Consider the following 19,371-nt stretch of genomic DNA (forward strand, 5'->3'; position numbering starts at 1 on the left):
GGGTGTGTACCTGTTTTTGAGGAAGGAAGCAGAACTCCTGCGTGGTCTACAACACCTTTAGCAAAGTGTTGCATGATGCATCATGCATGATGCATGATATCTGCTATATAAAAACCTATCTATGGACTCATGGACTCAGGGCTATGGAGTGGTGGACTCTGAACTTCCTCCCCCGTGCCCTGCTCTTGATTCTTTAGTGTGGGTTCTTTTGATCAGAGGAAAAAGGCAAACATTAACCATAACAACTAACTGATGGGGGTTTTTTTGAAAGAAGTTACTGTCCCAATCTCAGAAATATAAATTGATGCACTCTGAAATGAGGTGACTTGCCATAGATCAACTAAAAGTTCTACAGTCAGATCCAGGGGTTGTCAGTCTGAGACTGAGCCAGGCTGTAGGACACAGCTCCCTGAGAAACCCAGCAGTCCATCTGCAGGCTCCCCACATTCCCCCACAGCTGGAACAAACTCCTTGCTCACTTGTCTCACCCCCAAACTCAGTGTGATGTGAGCTGAGGCACAGCAATGAGCAAAACCTGGTTCATCAGCTGCCCCCCCTCTTAAGGCTTATGGAGCCTTCTCCAACCTCTGCTGCCTTCTCACTTGGGGAAAATGGGTACAGACAAGTATTCAGACCTTTCCTGGTGTATACATCCTACCCAGTCTCCACCCACCTACACAGAGTCCTGGACTGGGGTGTCCATATTGCCCCGGACTCAATTATTTTTTTAAACAAGAGTATGAACACTCCTTGTTGCAGGGCTGATAATCCACCCACACTGTAAAGCAGATGTAGACCAAATCCCTCCAGTGATTTGGAGCTCTCTCAATATGTGACTCAACTGGCCCACTGAGAAATGGTTTCTAGGTACTTTGAATGGAAACAGGCACTGAACAAAAGAAACTCAACCAGACCAAAGTATTTTTAGAGGTAATGTTTACCTTCAGAACGCAGCAATAGAAGTTAAAAAAAAAAAAAGCCACAAAATATCTAAAATCTTCAGTTGAGAATGTACAAAACAAAGTCATAATAATAAGAAAATTGCTTTACAAAGTCTTAAAGTGAATTTAAACAGTAAACATGTAGGAAAGCATGGAAAAATCTAAAATAAGGGGTTTGTATATGTTGAATAATAAATTACAATTCTAGAAAAAAACAAAGGAAAGCAGTAACCATTCTGACTCAAGCAGAGAATATTTCATAGCGTCTTTCTTTGGGGGAATGGCATTGATAATAGCTGTAGGTCTTGGCTTGACAATTTCCAGTAGCATCAAACACTTTCCAGGAACTGAAAAACAAACTGATAAACACCTCCCCCAAAACCAATAGTGACAGCAATTCAAGACTTTTTTTTTTTCCTTTTCTTTCTTTTCTTTTCTTAATGGCTAAGAGAAAACTTATCAAACCCACCCATCAATATGAGCTTGTGTATATATATGTCTGTGTAGGATGCCCTTCTTAGAAAGAAAGAAGGTGTTTGTTTGCCAGTGACCAGATTGGTTGGTTCTTTAGCTGATCCTACCTATCCTTCCTTCTGCAGTAGTTCAGAGAATCCCGAGACAACACCACAAGCTGCCCCCCTCCAAACCTTCAGGGGGAAGATACCCTAAGGTGCCCCATGGATGGATTTTTCCCTTGTGCTTCTAAGACTGCCAGGACTCCGAGTTGTGGTGCAGCACCAAGTCTCTTGGGTTGGCCAGGTGAGGGCTGTTCTCCTCCAGTGTCAAGGCAGACTGCATTAGTCCTGTCTGTGTGCAAACACCAAGACGACGACCCTGAGAAGTCCCTAGGGTGTAGGTGAATCCCTGCGTGTGATGTAGCTGAAAGAGGAGAAATGTTTATCGTGGCCTTTCTCTTTTGTCTCAAAGAGTCCTCTCTTGCTCCCCAGAATCTCCTACTTCTTTGGCTTGGAGTTGCCAAAGGTGACAAAGACCACTCCTGGCTCCTGGAAACTCCCATTGGTGTGGAAGTTTTCGCCTGGGCTCTTCAAGTACCTCCGAAACATGGGTGAGGCCGAGGCCTCATACTGGGGATGAGCCACCACATCGCACGTGGAAGATGTTTGTGTCTCAGACTGTTTGGTGACAGTGGTGGACGAAGTGATGATTTTGTTTCCAAACTGGTCCATTTCCTCGTACTGCTCCATGACAGTCCGGGTGGCTCCGTAGAGCTTGGACCCATCGGGCCCTGTCTGCAGCTCCAGGATGCTTTTCTGCCTCCGTGGATTTTGTGGGCTGGAGACATTCAGGGAGCGGTATTCCGAAAAGCTTCCTTTCTTCCCACAGTGGCAGCTGTCTTTGGAGGTGTCCAGGGAGCCCTTCTCTTTGTCACTGGTCGGATGGTTGGCATTGCCAAGGGTGTGCTGTTTCATTGAGCTCAGCCCAGCTTTTGTTTGGAGGGGGTCTGGTCTCTTCTCTAAGGGTTTTGTGTCATGGCCAGTAGACCCAGCTGATGGATGGGTAATGGAGCTAAAGCTGTTCTGAGCAAAAGCACCCCTCTTTCCTGGAGAGTCAAGACAGTCTGGCGAAGGGACATCCTGGGGGGAGTGTGCTGTCCTGGGTGATTCTGCTGGTTTCCTGGCAGCAGACTCGATGGTGATGTAGGAAGGTGAGGAGGGAGAGCTGACACGAGACTGAATGAGGCGGGGGACCCCCAGCTCTGCCTTGGCTGCCTCAGTCTTTTCTGCCACCTTTGCACTTTCCACAGATGCTGCTTCCCCCGTCTCCAGTGTGACTTCCTCCTGTTTGGCTTTGCTTGAGACAATACTGATTTTACGGATATTGCTACTGCTCACAGAGCTTTGAGTGCTCCCCAGAGATTCCTTGAACAGCCCTGACAGCCCTGCAATGTCTGACTCAGACTTGAGACTAGAAACAGAATAAATAGCTTTCTTGATGGCCTCCTCAATGTCCTGGATCCGGGCAAGCGTCTGTTCCTTCAGGTGCATAATCTCAGCGCTTGCTCGTTCCAGGTCCTCAAAAACCAGCTCCATTGAGGAGACACTGTCAGTGTCCTCCTTTTCCAGTGCCTCAGCCTTGTCCTTTTGCTTGGCCTGGTGGGCCTTCTGACGAACAACCCACTCAGGGACCTTCTCAAAGAAGCTCTTCAGAGCTTTCACATCCACTTTGCTTGTTTCCTCCTCAAACTCCCTCACTCGAGTCAAGATTTCTTGCAGCTGCTCCTGTCTCCTGAGGTTCTCAAAGATCTCCATAGCTTCCTTGACATTGCCTTTCATGATCTCCTCTTTGTGTACTGACAGCCTCTTCCGACGCTCATCTTCTGTTTCTCTCGTTTTTTTTTCTCTCATAACAACCACTGGCTTCTCTTGGGCAGGTGTCTCTGCCTCCCCATCAGGACATTTCAGTTGCCCACTGGTCTCCTGATGTTGCTCCTCAAAGGAGTTCATTGACTGCTGATGGAAGGACATTGAATGAGACATTTGCCTCCTCTCATGCACCTGCTGCACGACTCTCTGACTATCCCACGATCCGTAAGAATTAGATACACTTTCCCTTTCCACCTTGGATGAGGCGTTTTGTGTAGTGTCATCTCTCTTTGGAGGAGTGGTGTGGCCCACAGGGGAGGTTCTTGGCTCAGTTTGTCCTGGCATATTATTTGTCTGTGCTCTACCAGGACAGGTGGGATGCGATAGTGAAGAGCACCCGTTCTCATCTCGGCACAGCTCTGTGTTCCTCTGAGCCACCTCACCTGGGCATCTCCTTGGAGCAGCAGCTTTCCCACTCACCATTCCCTGCTTGACTTCAAAACTAGCCACTCCATTTTTTATTGGCTTTGAAGTCTTAGCGCTGTCTGATTCCACCTTTCCTTGTCCTGCTTTGTTGGCCTTGTACCTTTCTTCTGCTATTTGAAGAGGGGTTTTGGCAGAGTACTTTGGCACCTTTCTCTCAGTGTTTGTACCCTGAACTGTGACAGTCTTCTTCACAGATGTCTCCAAATTGTAGGATTTTGCCTGAACCTCCTCATAGCCTGATTGTTCATGAACTTCCATGCAGCTTGATCCCAGCTCCGTGGCGGGAGTCTTCGGCCTGATGATTTCCTTCAAGCCTAGAGGTTTTGGAGGCAGGGGTGGAGGGATGGGTTTGGTTGATCTGCTTGTGCTGTTACTTGCAGAGGCAGAATGTGCCTCGTGTGAGAAGTGCTCAGGTTTTGGAGGGGGAACAGGTTTTTTCCTGTGTGGGGCAGTAATTTCTGGTTTTGGAGGAATCCTGGGCTTCTCTGCAGGACTCTTATCACTGGGTTTGCAGGACAGAGAAGGGAGGGCAGGAAGAGGGGTCTGGAGTGGTGCAGAACATCCTTGGACTTCATCTTTGCTGGTTGGTAATGGAAGGGCACCTTCTCTTGCTGCTTTAGTTGAGGGTGGGCAATGTTCTGCTTTCATCACAGCAACTGGGGGAGGAGGAGGAAAGTCATTATCAGCCTGCGACCCTGAAGCCACTACAGCAGTCTGGTTACTAGCGACTTGAGTCTCATTTTTCTTTTTACACACAGAATAGGACTGCCCTGCATTTCTGTATATCATAGCAGCTTTAAAGTCCCCTCTGGAGACATTAACGTTAGACTTTTCCAGCGACTGAAGTGTGGCTTTTAAATTACCTCGGACAACATCCTCCTTTTCTACCAGGCGCTGTTCTGTGGCGGCACTTTGCAGTGCTCTGATAGCTGTCTGTACATCCCCTCTGACAACAACATCTCTTTCTTCTTGCACTGATTGCTCTTTGTAATCAGACTCAACACAAGGGTTTATATAGGTTTTCACGGGTGTGGCAGTATAAAGGCCATCCTTAATGCTAAAATCTCTACTAGGCACAACTTGGATTTCCTGGCTCAATAGTTGTCCTGTCTGTACTTCCTCAGAAGCACTGACCTTTTTGTGTGATGCTATGCTCTTCTGAGACACGCTTGTGTGGGTCTTGGATGCCTCCTGGACTCTGGTGGTGGTGGTCCTGGTGGCAGTGCTGCTGCTCTCCTGCTTGGTGGATGAAGAGTCCTGTTGGTGCATGGTTGATTGAAGGGTCATTGTTCCCTGTGTGCTGACTGTCTGCTGCCTGCAGGCTGTGTGGACCTCCTCCCTGTTCCTCTGGAATTTGCTCTGGACATGGTGTTGAATGTTTTTTGCTTCTGCCGTTGCCAGCCTCAGGCTTTGCATTGCAGCCTGGAGATCACTCCCAAGGGCCTTTTCTTCTGTCTGAGTCTGGCTTGCTCCCCCACTCACCACACTCTGCTGTTTCCCATCCACTTCTGCCCCCTGAGATGCCACTTGGGTTGGAAATGTGCCTTGCGTCATAGTTTTGGGCTCCTTCAACTGGGCAGTGGTGGTTTCTGCTTTCTCTGCCTTCTTGCTGGCATCAGCCACCCTTTGGATTGACTTTGTAGTCACTTTAAGACCTCCGGACAGAATTTCTTCCTTTCCCACCACTGTGGGCAGGGGCTTCCCAAGACATTGCACTGTGGTGCCTGTCACACCTGCTGCATGCACAGCCTCTCTCTCTAACACACCCTCTCTGCCTGTGCTTTCACATACAAATCCCTTTTTTGCTCCCTCCATAGTCCCTGGCTCACCTTCTGCAATTACTTTCCCTATTTGTTCTTTATTTGGTAAGATACGTATGTTAGCCCCCTGCACAACCCGTGGGACACTCTCATCTTCCCCCTGCTCTGCTTGGGCATTGATGAGGGATTGTATCTCTGACTCCTGCTGGAGATTCTTCAGATAGCTGAGATCTCCCTTCTCAATGCAGCTCGCAAAAAGTTGGACATTTCCCTTCTCGTTGTCCTCCCGTTTGATGGTTGCTGCCGCTTTCTGCTCCTGAGAAGAAGCCAACAGGTTCCCAATCGTTGACTTCACATCCCCCTTGACAACTTTCTGCTGGATAGAATGGAACAGGAGGGAGTAGAGAGTCATCTTCACTGATCCCGACTTTGTCTCTTGTAAGACCATTCCCTTTTTGATGGAAGCATCTTGACTTAGGAGGCCCTGTAAAGCCTTGGCTACATCTCCACTGAAGTCCTCTTTGCCTTTAACAGCTTCACTCTGGTCCAGCAGCTGCAATGGGCTTACTTTGATCTTGCCATCTCTGTCCTCCTCCACCAGCACACTCTGTGCTTCCACGTTGGTCCTGTGCAGGAGCTGCAGCATAATCCTCTGCAAATGGCCTCCCACAACCTCCTCCTTCAGGATCTCTGGAGCACCGGGGCTGCTAAGCTGGTACTTCACCATCTTCACACTCTCCATATCATTGGCTTCAATGAGGATCCCATCATGCTGGATCGCCTGGCAAGTGCAGAGAGTCTCTAAAGTCTCCTTCATGGTTCTTTCTTTCAGTTCTATTTCTATGCTGCCTTCAGAAGCACTGAATTTATCCAAGGGCGTGCTCTCGAAGAGCCACGTTGTGCTTTTCACATCTGCACGAGGGATTGTTTCCTGGGCCCCAGCGTTGACCGTCACCTCCTCTGTGTCCTTAAGCGTGTCCATTGGCTGGGTTTCAAACAACCAGGTGCAGCGTTTCACATCCCCCTTCTGGCTGTCCTCTCTCTGCACTGTGCTCATGGATGAGCTTCTCTCTGCATCCCCGTACAGGGAATCCACAGGGTGGTTCTCGAAAAGCCAAGTGGATGTCCTCACATCACCCCGCTGAACGTCACTGACACTGACCATCCTCACATACTTCTTCTGGCCCACCTGCTGGGACTCAAAGAGCTGCTTGTTGGACTGAACATCTCCCCTCTGCACATCATCTACAGTTCTGGGCACAGACAACTTTCCCACTGAGAAGGAGTCAAGAGGCTCTGTCTCAAACCTCCACCGGGCAGCCTGGACATCTCCTTTCTTGATGTCCTCTTGGGTGACAGCCCTGATCACAAACACCTCTTCTTCCTTCTTGATCTGATCCAGGGGCTTAGTTTCAAACAACCACCGGGCACCTTTCACATCACCTTTCATGATTTCTTCTTTCTTCACTGAGGTGACCTCGTGGTATCCCCCCTCTTTGTCCTGGATAGCATATAAGGGTTGGCTTTCAAAGAGCATCGTGCAGGATTTGACATTTGCTTTGCTCATGGTGTCTTTCTGGATCTTCTGGAGCTCTGTCTCGTCCACTTCGTCATGGATTTGGTCAAGGGAATAAGTCTCAAATACGAACCTTTTGCCTCCAACATCTCCCCCCTTGATATCCTTTTCTGGAGGGATTTCCTGGATGCCCTCAGAGTTGTCCTTCAGGGTATCCATGGGGTAGTTCTCAAAGAGCCATGTGAACTTGTGCACGGATCCGGCTTCAATTGTCCCAGCATCTTTCTGGGATTTTGGTTTGGTGGCTGTATCCAAGGGCTTAGCTTCAAAGAACTCCTTCACTCTGGACACTTCCCCAGACTGTATCTCCACTCGACTGGAATACCGCATGGTCTTTTTCCTGTCAGCTTCACCGACAGTGCTGCTGCCCAAGGGCTCAGTCTCAAATAGGTGCCGGACAGTTTTGACATCAACTCCCTGTAACTCCTCCTGACTGTACGCCTTACTGACTTGCAGATACTGCTCCTCCTGGCCTTTCAGGGAGTCCAGGGGCTGAGTCTCAAACATCCACGTGTATGACTTCACATCAGCTTGGGGCACGCTGCCGTCCTCCTCCTGCTTCTTTTCAGCCTTCTCGTACAGGGTGTGCATTGGCTGGGTCTCAAAAAGCCACCGGCAGGTCTTCACATCCCCCCTCTGGGAGATCTCCCGCTTCACTGAGGGGTGCTCCTCTCCTTCCATGGCTTTGTGATGAATGACATCCATAGGCTGAGTTTCAAAGAGCCACTTGGCTGTTCTGACATCACCAGCCACCATCTCTTGCTTTGTGATCCCCCGTATTATATCCACTTTCTTGATGCTTTCATCAAACTGGTCCAGGGGCCTGGTTTCAAACATCCACTTGTAGTTCTTGACATCCCCGCTGATGATCTGCTCTCTACTTACAGAGGTGACTTCATGGAAATTGCCAAAGCTATCCTTGATGGCATACAGAGGTGTTGTCTCAAACAGGATTTGGTTGGCTTTGACGTTGCCAGCTGGAATCTTCTCCTCCTCTTCTTTGGTGATGGGCTCAGCATCAGCCTGTTTAATGCTGTCTAAAGGGAGAGTCTCAAACAAGGTCTTGAAAGACTTCACATCCCCTTTTACTACCTCTTCCACGCTGGTGGCTGGAATTTCTTCCTCAAATGCCTTGGAGATGCTACCAAGGGGACAGGTCTCAAAGACGTGTTTTCTTTGCTTCACATCTCCCTTCTCCTCTGCTGAAAGCTCTACTTTCTTTAAGCGTCCCACCTCAAAATTGTCTCTCAGGGTTTCCATTGGCTGCGTCTCAAATAGCCAGAGTGTGGATTTCACATCACCTCCAATGACTTGTTCTTTGGCTACAACACTTTCTGAAGCTTCTCCTTTCAGGGAGTCAAGAGTCTGGGTCTCAAAGAGCAATCTCTGCTTAGTGACATCTGCCCCTGTGACAAAATCTGTAGAAGCCTTGAAGTCCTGTTCTTCCACTGTGATTTCTCTGATGGCATCCAGGGGCTGGGTTTCAAATATCCACCTTGCTCCACTGACATCTGGCCTTCCAATTTCTTCCAGCGAAATCCCACGGATTATCTGCACTTTGGAAGTGTCCTTGTTGATGGTGTCCAGGGGCTGAGTCTCAAACAGCCAGCGAGCCGTTCTGACTGCATTGCTCTGAATTTCTTCTCGGCAGACGGACTTGATTTCATGGATAGTCCCAGTTTTGTCTCTGATGGCACAAAGGGGCTCTGTTTGGAAGAGCCTGACAGTCTTCTTAACATCGCCTTTTAGCTCCTGGATTTCTGACTTGAGTTGTAGGATGCTCTTCTCCTCCACTGAGGAGCAGCGTCCTATAGCATCCAAGGACTGTGCTTCAAAGAGCTGTTTGGCCCCTTGCACATCACCTCCCTGGACAGGCTCCTTGAGAACTGCCTCCTGCACCTCAGTTTCATCTGAATACAGTTTGTTTAATGTGTCCAGTGGTTGGGTTTCAAAGAGCCATCGGGCAGTACGAACGTCTCCTCTGGCAAGGTCTGTTTCTGACACCTTGGGTGACGCTGACAGGCTGTATCCATTAATTGACTGGCTTTCAAACCTCAGGGAAGTACTTTTCACATCCCCACCAGGAATGATCTCTTCTTCTGTCAGCTTCTTGGTGGCTTGGTGGTCCCCAATGGAGTCGAGTGCCCAGTTCTCAAAAATCCAGCGCATGGACTGAACCTCTCCTGGGAGAACTTTATCCAGGTTCACAGAGGCCTGTGCATTGGGGTCTTCGGTATTAAGCATTTCTGCCAGGTCCTCAGTCACAGCTTCTTCCAAGTTCTTCCTGAGCTCGGGATGCATGTGTCTGTAGAGCCTCTTTAGCTCGTTCACTTGGCGCTGCTGGTAGAACTTGGAGAAGGCTTGTTTTGGAGGAGGCACAGGGAGTGGGTTGAGATCCTGACTCCCTGGAGCGATGACCTGGACTGAGCTCACGGTGGGAGGGGGAGGCAAGTCGTCTTCCATTTTCTTGGTGGCTGCTTTAGATGATTTCTGAGCTTCTGACATCTTTGGGGAAACAGTTTCAAACGTCAGAACAGTTTCTGTCCCGCCAACCCCACGGCCGTTAATGGTGAGAACGGCAAAGGGAAAAGCCAGCAAGGGAATTCCGTGCACCTACTAAGCTCCGTACCTTTGGTTCAGTAGCACACAGCACTCCAAAACATCACACCACTGCACACGCTCCAGGCTCGGTGTTAGCTCTGGTTCCACTGCAACGGCTCAAGGCAAGGCTTCTAATCCAGGTGAGGTGGTTAGTCTACAGTCCCCAGGATTCAGTCCAGCTACAGCATAACAGAGGTGCTCGATTTGGGCTGTGCCACCAAGAGAGTGACCACAAGAATGACGTGGAAAAGGCTGTCTTCGAGTAGTGAGCTAAAAGTTAACTTCTCCCTCCTGCTCCCCTGTGTCTGGGGTAGTGTGAGGACCTGCAGGGAGTCTGGGAACACAGGATATGGGTGCAGGAGAAAGTCAAGGAGTTTTTTGTGAAGAGGTCTCAATAAGTAAATGGGGAGAGGGAACCAAAGTGTCAAACTGAGCTGATGACGTTGGGTAGGGAGGTAGCACGATGAGCTTTTGGTAGCACCATGGGTTGCCTACTGCTCAAGAGGGAGAGCTGGGGAAAGGATGTTCATCTGATTAATGATTTCTTCTGTTGGACTCATGGGTGTACCCCATTTCACCATTTACACAAGAATAGATGGACAGTTATACAATTAGAGACTTAAATAAAGCTCTTCTGACTTGCAGACTTGTACAGATATGAGACTAACTAAGGTCTACAAACTGCTGGGATCAGTTGGCCAAATTCTGTGTTCCTTTAGGAGAAAAAACAAGGCTGAAGGATCAGAGGTTGGGGTAACACCCATAGCTGGGTGCCAGGGAAGTTAGACCTGTTTAAACTCAGTCTGAGCTCAGCTCATATTCACAGCAGCATTGGTACAGAAGTGAACAGAGTGGGCTGTGGATGTCCAGCCCACCTTTGAGCCTCCCTTTCTGCATTTTTTTCTCCTTAGTCTGGGAACCCTCGGCACCGAACACTGAACTGAATACCTGCAACCTGCTCTGCCTGGGCGTTTGTCCACAGGGAAGGTAGCTGAAGCCTTTAACCATTGTCTAAAAGAGACTGTAATCCTGGTGGCTTTCCTTTCAGTAAACAGATCTGCTGACCCTTGGCATGCCTGTGCAGTTACGTCTGTGGAGTTATGCCTGGAATATTATTAGTTGTTGCTCAAAGCAGTGGTGCACGGTGTTATTTCACTCTGTTACACGCAGATTGTTCTGGCTAAAAATAAGTTTTGAACATTAGTAAAAAGAAACCCACACTCAGAATACCGAAAATCAGCATATTCTGCAGCAAGTGTAAAATGCAAATCTTTCGCATGAGCCAACTTACTTTGAATGCGCTTTTAAAAATAAGGGTGGTTTGGTTTTTTTTTTTTTTATCTGTGAAGAACTTCTGAACGTGGGGAAGAGCGACTGAGCAGCTGATAGCTATATTCAGTATTAAAGTGCTCCTTGCTGCCTTGTGTGGGTATTTCAATCACACTCACAGGCCACAAATATTTGGTTAGATAACGGTGCTTATCTTAAACATTTCCTACCTTGCTTTTTTTCTGCCTGTGGGGAGAGTGAATGGAGTTGTCCTTCACAGCACTCTGTAAAAGATACGTGGAGAAATGACATTTAACTGCATAGGAAGACACATTATCTGTATATGTATTTTTATGCATTTATGTGTATTAAGGTGCATATCAACTACAGAGACCTGAAAACCATTACAGGTCAGGTTTTCTTTTTTGGGTCACTGGCAGTTCTGTACAGATGAGAAAAAAAGTCTTATTCCAGGTTGATAAAAAATGTACGTTTCCTAAAATCTCAGCCAACAAATAAAACCCAAAACACATTTTTTTAGAGTTAGAGGAAATCAAAACTAGGAAAGTTTGATTTAGGCTCTATTTTTGTTTATACTTCAACTTTTAAAAAACAAGACTGATCTATATTTGTAATTGCATTACAAAATGCTTAATTCATTGTTTTGGATTTTTTTTAATTTTATTTTTTTTTTAGTCTTCTAACCAGTTGTAATTTTCCAGCTGCAGTCTCCATTCACTTATTTTCAACTGGAACTGTTTCAGTCTGGACTCCTCCAGTAGGGAGTCCCAATACACACTTGAGAGACCACATCTCTGAACACCATAAAAGGTTGAGAGTAAGGGGGGAACACGAACGTGCCTGCAGCAGTGGCCCAGATATGAAATCACATCCCATGTTACTCCTGGATCACCACTGGTACGGGGGAAATGGGGAAAATGTGCCTCATAACCCTGAATTATCCTATGGCCCACTGATCATCTTGGAGTGCGGGATTAAATCCCTGGATTCCAGACTAAGGACTACAAGCAGAGGAACACGGGAGGTTGCACTGTACAGTTATGTCTGAGTGTGGTATATATGATGTGTATGTGTGTGTGCTGGAATGGGGATAGGATGGAGACGTAGGTCTTGCTCTGGGCTAAATATTTTCTCCATGAATATGTGTAAATACATACATGCAAATAAAGCAGAAATCTTATATATGAATAAACTGTACGGGCTAGTGGATGTAGATGTGTGTGTGCTTCGTGTGTGTATGTGTGAATTTAATATGTATATAATATGTGGTTTTTTGTACACAGCTTATAAATCCCACACACACCAGCACCTCTGATAACATTCATCCAGTATTTTCAAGCGACAATTGAAAAAATGCTCATCTTTGGAAAAACAAACGCTGTGTTTCTGCAGATTTACTTCACCACACACATTCTCTCTCACTCTCTTACAACCACTTGCTTGGGCGGGACATTGTTGGGATGCCGCTGGTGATTTGGGAGGGGGAGGATGCTGGTGCTTACCGGCTGTGCGGGGCTGCCGGCGTCAGCAGCAGCGGCAGCTGTCTGGGAGAGATAGAGAGCCGACAGCTCCTTCACGGAGGGCGCAGAGGACCTCCCTCGTCCTTGGTGAAGTATGTGGATAGTGTTGTCTGATGTGTCTAAAAATGACCGTGTCCGATCATCTGAAACAGGGACAGACGTGCGTGGTGAGCCCCGAGCCAAAGACGGGAGGGCAGGGTCAGCCTGGAGCCTGGGCATTGCTCACCACGGGCTCTGCCATCTGCACACCAATCCCCCTGGCAGCCCCTGCCCTGGCCCCCCAAAACTTAACATCATGCCCTTTTGGTTCAGAGAAAAATCACGGACATTTCCACCTTTTTCATGGCTGAAATGGATTTTGAGCCTGGATGAGAGCCACACGTTTGGCAGTGACCTGATGCCACCATCCTGCTGGTGGGGCACAGAGCCCACCCCCGTTCCTGCATCCCTGGGCAAGGCCATCACCAAATACGAGTGAGTTAGAGGATGTGAAGGAGCTACATGTGTTTAACTTGAGCCGATTCCCACCACTCTACTCTGGATGTGCCTCTCAAGCAGTTATATCCATTTATCTTCGCCTTTTCTCTGGGAGCCTGTTTCAGGAAATGGAGAGATGCTACAAGACTTGCCCCAGGATGCAGCAGGGAGCCTTTGGCAGAGCCAGAGGACCAAACCCTGCTCTTAAATTTAGAGAACTGATATTTTGAGCTGCACCAGCTCCCATGGGGCCCCCAATGGAGCCCAGCATGGCATTGCTGAGATACTCAAGATATTCAGCATTCCTACCTTTGTTCAGATGTCTCCCATGGAGATACTACAGCTGAGGTTGTCCCTATTGGGTTCATGGAGAAATGGCCACTCTAGGAGGAGATGAACTATTAACCAGACCTCCTGGGGGTTACACAGAGGGACAGGATGGTTGGAGCATCCAATCCACACACTTCTGGATGATGTCAAGGCCATTGTGCCTCATTCCTACCTATTGTACTCCATCCCCCTTGGTCCTCATCCCCCTAAACAGTGGGGGCTTCCCTTCCCACTGAGGATGAAAGTTGTGTCCATCCCCAGAGAGAAGTTCAGGTCAAAATCAATGGATTTAATGCTGATGGGTTCAGTTTTCACAGAAACCCCAAATTCCAGCTAAGAACTTTCTTTTTGCATTACCCTGCTAGGTAATGCCATCTCCACCTCCCATCAGAGACATATACTGAGCTTTACTCCTACGTGATGTACCTCAGTTCTCCAGGTTAGTCAGGGCTGTAATGTCTCTGTTACCACTGTAAAAACACGAGAAGGTTCTCCTGTTCTCTGCAGGCTTGCACTGCTACATTCGGATTTAGTGTGGTATTTGCAATGCTTTCTGTTTGAACAATGGGCTCTCTCTCCACAAATCCAGCCATTGCACAGCCAGGAAAGGGCTGATGTACTTTTTAATACGTGCACATCAGAAGCACTGCAGCCATTCCAGCATCCTTTGCCCTCAAATCTCAGTCCTCAAATCACGAAAATCAGTAAATAACAAACCCAATGACTCTTTTTTCTGCATTTTAAGTTCAGATTTTCTGCATTTTAAGTCTGTCTAGAAAATGCTGAAGGAAATTTGCTCTGGTTTTATTTTAAATTGACAACAGCTAATGTTATACACTAACAGGATTCCAGGAGCTGGTGCTTCAAATGAAATGCCAGTTCCTGTGGGCACAAACACGAACCAAAAAGCCAAGAAAACAAGAGCAGAGGGGCCTCAGTGAGTTGTCAGACCCTGACCAGTGTGCTGCTGGAAGGTGCCAAACCCCTAGATTTCTGTTGTCCTTTGTTCCAGCTGCTCCTGCATATGTGCAGGCATTTGGATGATGAACCAAGGCTGGATACATGAGGAAGCAGTGGGATGCAATACACATTTAGCTGCCCAGTTCTGCTGAAGGTCAGCAGAAACAGAAGAAGGTATTTCCTTAATGCTTTTTTTTTTTTTTTTTTGCTAAGTCACCATGTAAATATGGCACCTTTTTCCCTGATTTCTGCTGTCCACAGCTTAAACACCAAGTCAAAAGGAACTATCTGTCTACAGCCAGTGGAGACAGTGCAAGGCTGGTGCAGACCTGGTGCATCTTGAGATAGGCTGAGAGGTTGCAACCACCCTCTGGTTTCATCACTTTTCCCCACTTTACTCAATACACCCCAAATTTTGACTAGATCCTGGATTTTTAAGATGAACAGCATCCTGGAAATCATACAATCCTAGAATTATTCGGGTTGGAAGGGACCTTAAAGGTCATCTAGTTCTAATCCCACTGCCAGGGGCAGGGATGCCACCCACTAGATCAGGTTGTTCTGAGCCCTGTTCAATTGGCCTTGAACATGTCCAGGGATGGGGCATCCACAACTTCTCTGGGAATCCTGTGCCAGTGTCTTGCTATCCTCACAGTAAAGAATTTCTTCCTAATATCTAATCTCAATATCTCCTCTTTTAGTTTAAAACTGTTCCCCCTTGTCCTATGGACATCAGGAGGGTCCTTGCAGCATTTGCTGAATTGGCTGCAGAAGGCTTTGAGGAGGGCTTTGGAAAATCTTGTCAGGGAATCTCTTTCTTTTCTCCTCCATTGCTCAGTTACCTAGTGGAAAGGCAAAAAGGGGTCCAATCAGCCTGGCAAGCAGAAGCTTTCTCCCTTACACAGTGATGAGGTTTGGCTAAGCCTCCCAGTAAGAGCAGTGGGGAGACAGTGAGCCTTGTTAGCTTCAAAGCAGAAAGGCAACCAAGCACAGATTTGCAGCCTTTCTGGCTGGGAAAATGAACACAAATCCTTGGCTCTCTTGAAAACTATCTCTAGGAGATGGGCCATGGCAAGGCAGGGCTCCTGCCTAGGTTGACACAGTGTTACTGTGCGTAACCACTTCGGTGCAAAGTGCTTAGCAAAAACATCCCCACGTCCTAGAGCTGGGCTGCTGATATTTATTGGTCTCCTCCCACCCCAGTCTGTGGGTATTACCACTGAGATGATATAATTTGTATTGACCTATAGGCCTGTAGGTAGAGATACTGCACAAAGAAAAGCAACATACCCCTCCAGCCAGGAATGAATAGTGCAGCTGAAGGAATATTTCCAGTCCCTGCAGTGGAAAATAGCACAGTGTCAGTGCTGCTGAGTCCTTCATCCGTTAGCTTGGGTGGATGAAAGGCCACAGGGCTTGTTTTAATGACAGATATAATTAGATACAAGGCTTTCGTTGAAGCCATTCCCTTATCGCTGCCTTTGTTTTCTTTTTTCTTTCCTTCTCTCTTTTTTTTTTCTTTTTTTTTTTTTTTTCAGTGCACAGGCTGTGCACAGCCCTCTGTTTGCTTATCACTTCTCACAAACCCCGCCTGCCTTAGATAGGGGCCGCTCCAACCCGCCGGGCGGGCGGCTGGCTCCACGCTTCCACAAAGTCTGGTCTCTCCACACGTCTCTGCCTGACGAAACAGGCTGCTGCCACCCTTCAAATTGCTAATTATAGATAAGAGCCAAAGAATAACAGTTCATTCCGCTAACGAGAAAGCCGAGCTGTCACGTGTGTGTGGATAACGGCATCCAGCACCGAGGACGCATCCAGAGTTGTGAGCAAGGTGCATCCCCTGGGAGGGAGCGGGGAGCTTCCCAGCTGGGGATGCTAAAGCAAAGCCAAAGGTTGTTATGCAGGCCAGGCTTAGGGTGTTATTTGTTGTGCGTGAGATGGAAGCCCAGTTTGAACCCTGTGCTGGGCTCCACATTTCTGCCTCGCTGAGCAAAAGAGCTCCGCTGGCACATTCGGCATCCGACCCAGCGCTGAGTGATGCATCCTGCGCGGCGCTGATTGACCAGCAGCCCCAGGGGCTTTAAACCAGATACCTCCAGCATTAAAGCATCCCCCGTGAGCTAAAATAGAAGGAAAGAGCTCCTGAAAACCCCCTCCTCCCGTCCCGCCCAGCGGCTGGCACTGCGGCCGACGGCTCTGCTGCCTAAGTGAAGGATACAGGGAATGCTCCTCCCCGCTGGCGTTTGTCGGCAAAATGTCCTTGGTGCCAGTGCCTGGCGCCGGATGAATCTGCACATTTCGTCTGAGGGGCTGCAATGTTAGGACTGTCCATGGGGAGCAGCTGTCGGGTTTCTTGAGCGCTTCCCATGCCCGACCCATGTGCAGCTCGGGCTCAGTTTACAGCCTCTCTGCCCCATAAGTCGCACCCCAGGAAGGCAGGGAGGGCTGTGGGAACTGGAAACTTGCAACAGGGAAAAATAACTCCTTGTATTCCTTTGTACTCACTGATTCTTTTAGACACAGGGGGAAAAGGCAAGGCAATGGGGGGAAAAGATTCTTAAATATTCATTTTAAAGTTCACTCACTTCCTCTTCAATTATTGCCCTTAAATCACTCAACTGCTCTGTCTCCTACTGAACATAATAATACAGGTCTCTTGAACCATAATCATGTTACATCTGACAGTCAGCTCCCAACAAGTGGAAAACAAATCACTAACAAAACCTCTCCCCCCTCTGCCCTCCCCTGAGAAAACCCCATCTCACCAGTAACACGGCAGCTCTGTGTCACTCTGCTTCCTATTTAAACCTATTTAGCCTATAAAGAAACAACGCTACCCACCTGTCGGTGTCCACCACCTCTGCCGCTGGCACTCCTTCACAGCTCCCACCACCAACCCCAGTGAGCTACTGAGCGCCTGAGTCACCTATTAAAAAAGGAAGCTGCAAGCTCAGCACCAGTCTCCCGGGTCGCCTGGCCAACCACATGTCATCGGCTTTGCTCCCAAAATCAGCCGCCCTGAGCAAACACAGCTGCTAAGCAAAGCCCTTTGTGCAGCCCTGTGCGCCCCACGGGCAGTGCCTGAGCTGGGGGTTGTGTAACGGGGGCTGAGATCAGCTGGGGGCTCACACAGGGCTTGCATGAGTCGGGGGGAGAGGGATAGTCCAGTGGGGCAAGTTCTGCCAGGGTCCTGTCCTGCTCCATCACTCCCTGAAGGGAGCAGTGCTGTGAGACCATCTCACCCCGAATGTGGCATCCTCCATCACCTGCTCTGTGGCTGCCCAACATTGCTCCTCTGCAGGTCAGTTTTGGGTGTGCCATGTTGGCTGCTGTACCTGGCGTGTCCTGTGCCCAAAGCACAGACATGTTACAGTCTTGCCCCTTGGCTGTGCCATGGCTCAGGTACCACAAGGCCTTTGGTGCATCCCATGGTGCAGAACCCAAAACCCAGTACTTAAAGGCCAGTTGGAGCAAAGGGACCTGTGTCCTGGAACTCCTTAGTACCAGGGGAATCAGAGACAAAATAGAGATATCTTTCCATTGTGAATGCAACTTTCTTTTCCAGGGAGATGGAGGTGAACTGACCTGGAAATGCTGCTGGGTTTGTGGTGCTCTGGGCTGGCTGTTTCCTGGGAATCTGGGGCTGCTATTCCCCCCTGTCTGGGACTAGCCATGGGCTACCCCCAATTGGATGGTCATTACCAGCTCAGCCCCCTGATCCAGGCTGTGTGGCTGGACGTGTGTCCCCATTCCCAACTGCTTGTCCCTGGCTTGCACGTCAGTGAAACCTCAGCAGCTCAGTGACCCCTCCTGAAGCTGGAAGCACATCTCTGCAGATGGGGACCCCGTTTTGAAGTGCCTCTGCCCTTGGATGTGGCAGCTGCATGTACAGAATCACATCTGTCCCATCCTCCTACCAGCTTTTCTTCTTGGAGAATCGGTTCCCTGACAAAAGTGACTCCCAAATACTGGCACTGCTCCAGGGCTGGGCTGCGGGAATTTACATGGATGGGTAAGCACCCATAAAAGGTGGCTGGGAAACCAGTGCTGCAGCTTAATCCAAGAGCCAGGCAGCCCATTGAGGGTGCTCAGTCAGCGGGGAAAGGTTTAAACCTTTGCCCCAACCCCTGAACCAGTGGTCCTGGTCCATAGGGAAGCTCTTCCAGAGGAGACACATGCTGAAGGAGTGGGAAGTGGGGCAAGCTCCCTGCTGCCCTAGTCTGGAGGCTGCCAAGAAGGTGAGCAGGGAGGGGTAGTCCTGAGGGGGGGTTGTGAGGATTTGGGGATGGGAGAGCATCTCTAGCTATTTCTCAGTGCCCTCATGACCTGGTCGTGAGGCTTTAGAGAATGTTAAAATATCATGTGTTTTTCTCCGAAAGAAGGGGAAGAAAAGGTGGGACAAAGATGCAACAGGGAGCATCAATGGGATTTTAGCCAGACTCTAGTAAAGACTGAGGACGAGTCATGCTCTAAAACACCTGCTTACCCTCATGGGTGCTCCCTCCTGACGCCAGGATCACACTTTGTTCTGTTTGAAAACTGCAGTACTTTCTCTCATTTTCAGTCCTACAAAGGACCATGAGGATTTGAAATTCAAGCTTTTTTCTTTTTGCCATGGGTTGTCTCATTATGTGACAGAGTGGCAATTGTAAACATGTTCTTTTTACATAGAAATCATGTGTTGTTTTACTATTTTGGTCCAAGTTGCCTGTTTGTTATAACTATATGGGCTAGGAATCAACCTTTAAAAGTGAGAACTAAGATTTTCACAGGTTCACCTACCAACTCAGATGTAGAGAACAGCACTGATTACAGCTGGATGATTAAAAAGAATCATGCAACTTAAAAACACTTTTTTTTTTCGATTTCAAACTTTCATGAGTACACCTTGCCCTTTCAAATACGTTTGTACAGCATCATGTACAACAGATCCCTGATTTGGAGATGGGGGACATCTCTGGTATAGAAAATAAATGTAATGACTAACACACATAAAAATATATAAATAATTCTCTTTTGAAAGGTTTTAAGAAAGATTTTGTGCTGTCTGCAAGCCATATGTTGCAATCACTTGAGGAACTCTGGTGTGCAGATTTAATAGATGAA

The 19,371-nt window shown here is 48.2% G+C and overlaps 1 protein-coding gene across 3 annotated transcripts in view; it reads right to left on the bottom strand.

The window, feature by feature from the left end:
* Positions 1-919: 919 nt before the first annotated feature.
* Positions 920-19,371, bottom strand: part of XIRP1 (xin actin binding repeat containing 1) — a 29,817-nt gene continuing 11,365 nt past the window's right edge. For 2 of the 3 annotated variants that reach the window (XM_017828659.1, XM_017828660.1), the window contains 3 exons: positions 12,481-12,641; positions 11,188-11,241; positions 920-9,592 (listed from right to left, as the gene is read on the bottom strand). In XM_017828659.1, coding sequence (XP_017684148.1) covers positions 1,895-9,592; positions 11,188-11,241; positions 12,481-12,641 — 7,913 coding nt within the window. In that variant the 3' untranslated portion in view covers positions 920-1,894. Of the gene's footprint in view, positions 9,593-9,716; positions 9,882-11,187; positions 11,242-12,480; positions 12,642-19,371 lie in introns of those variants that run through there. The other variant, XM_017828661.1, reaches the window with a different exon arrangement.

This window comes from Lepidothrix coronata, unplaced genomic scaffold, assembly GCF_001604755.1.
Source record: "Lepidothrix coronata isolate B3197 unplaced genomic scaffold, Lepidothrix_coronata-1.0 Scaffold151, whole genome shotgun sequence".
Lineage (NCBI taxonomy): Eukaryota > Metazoa > Chordata > Aves > Passeriformes > Pipridae > Lepidothrix > Lepidothrix coronata.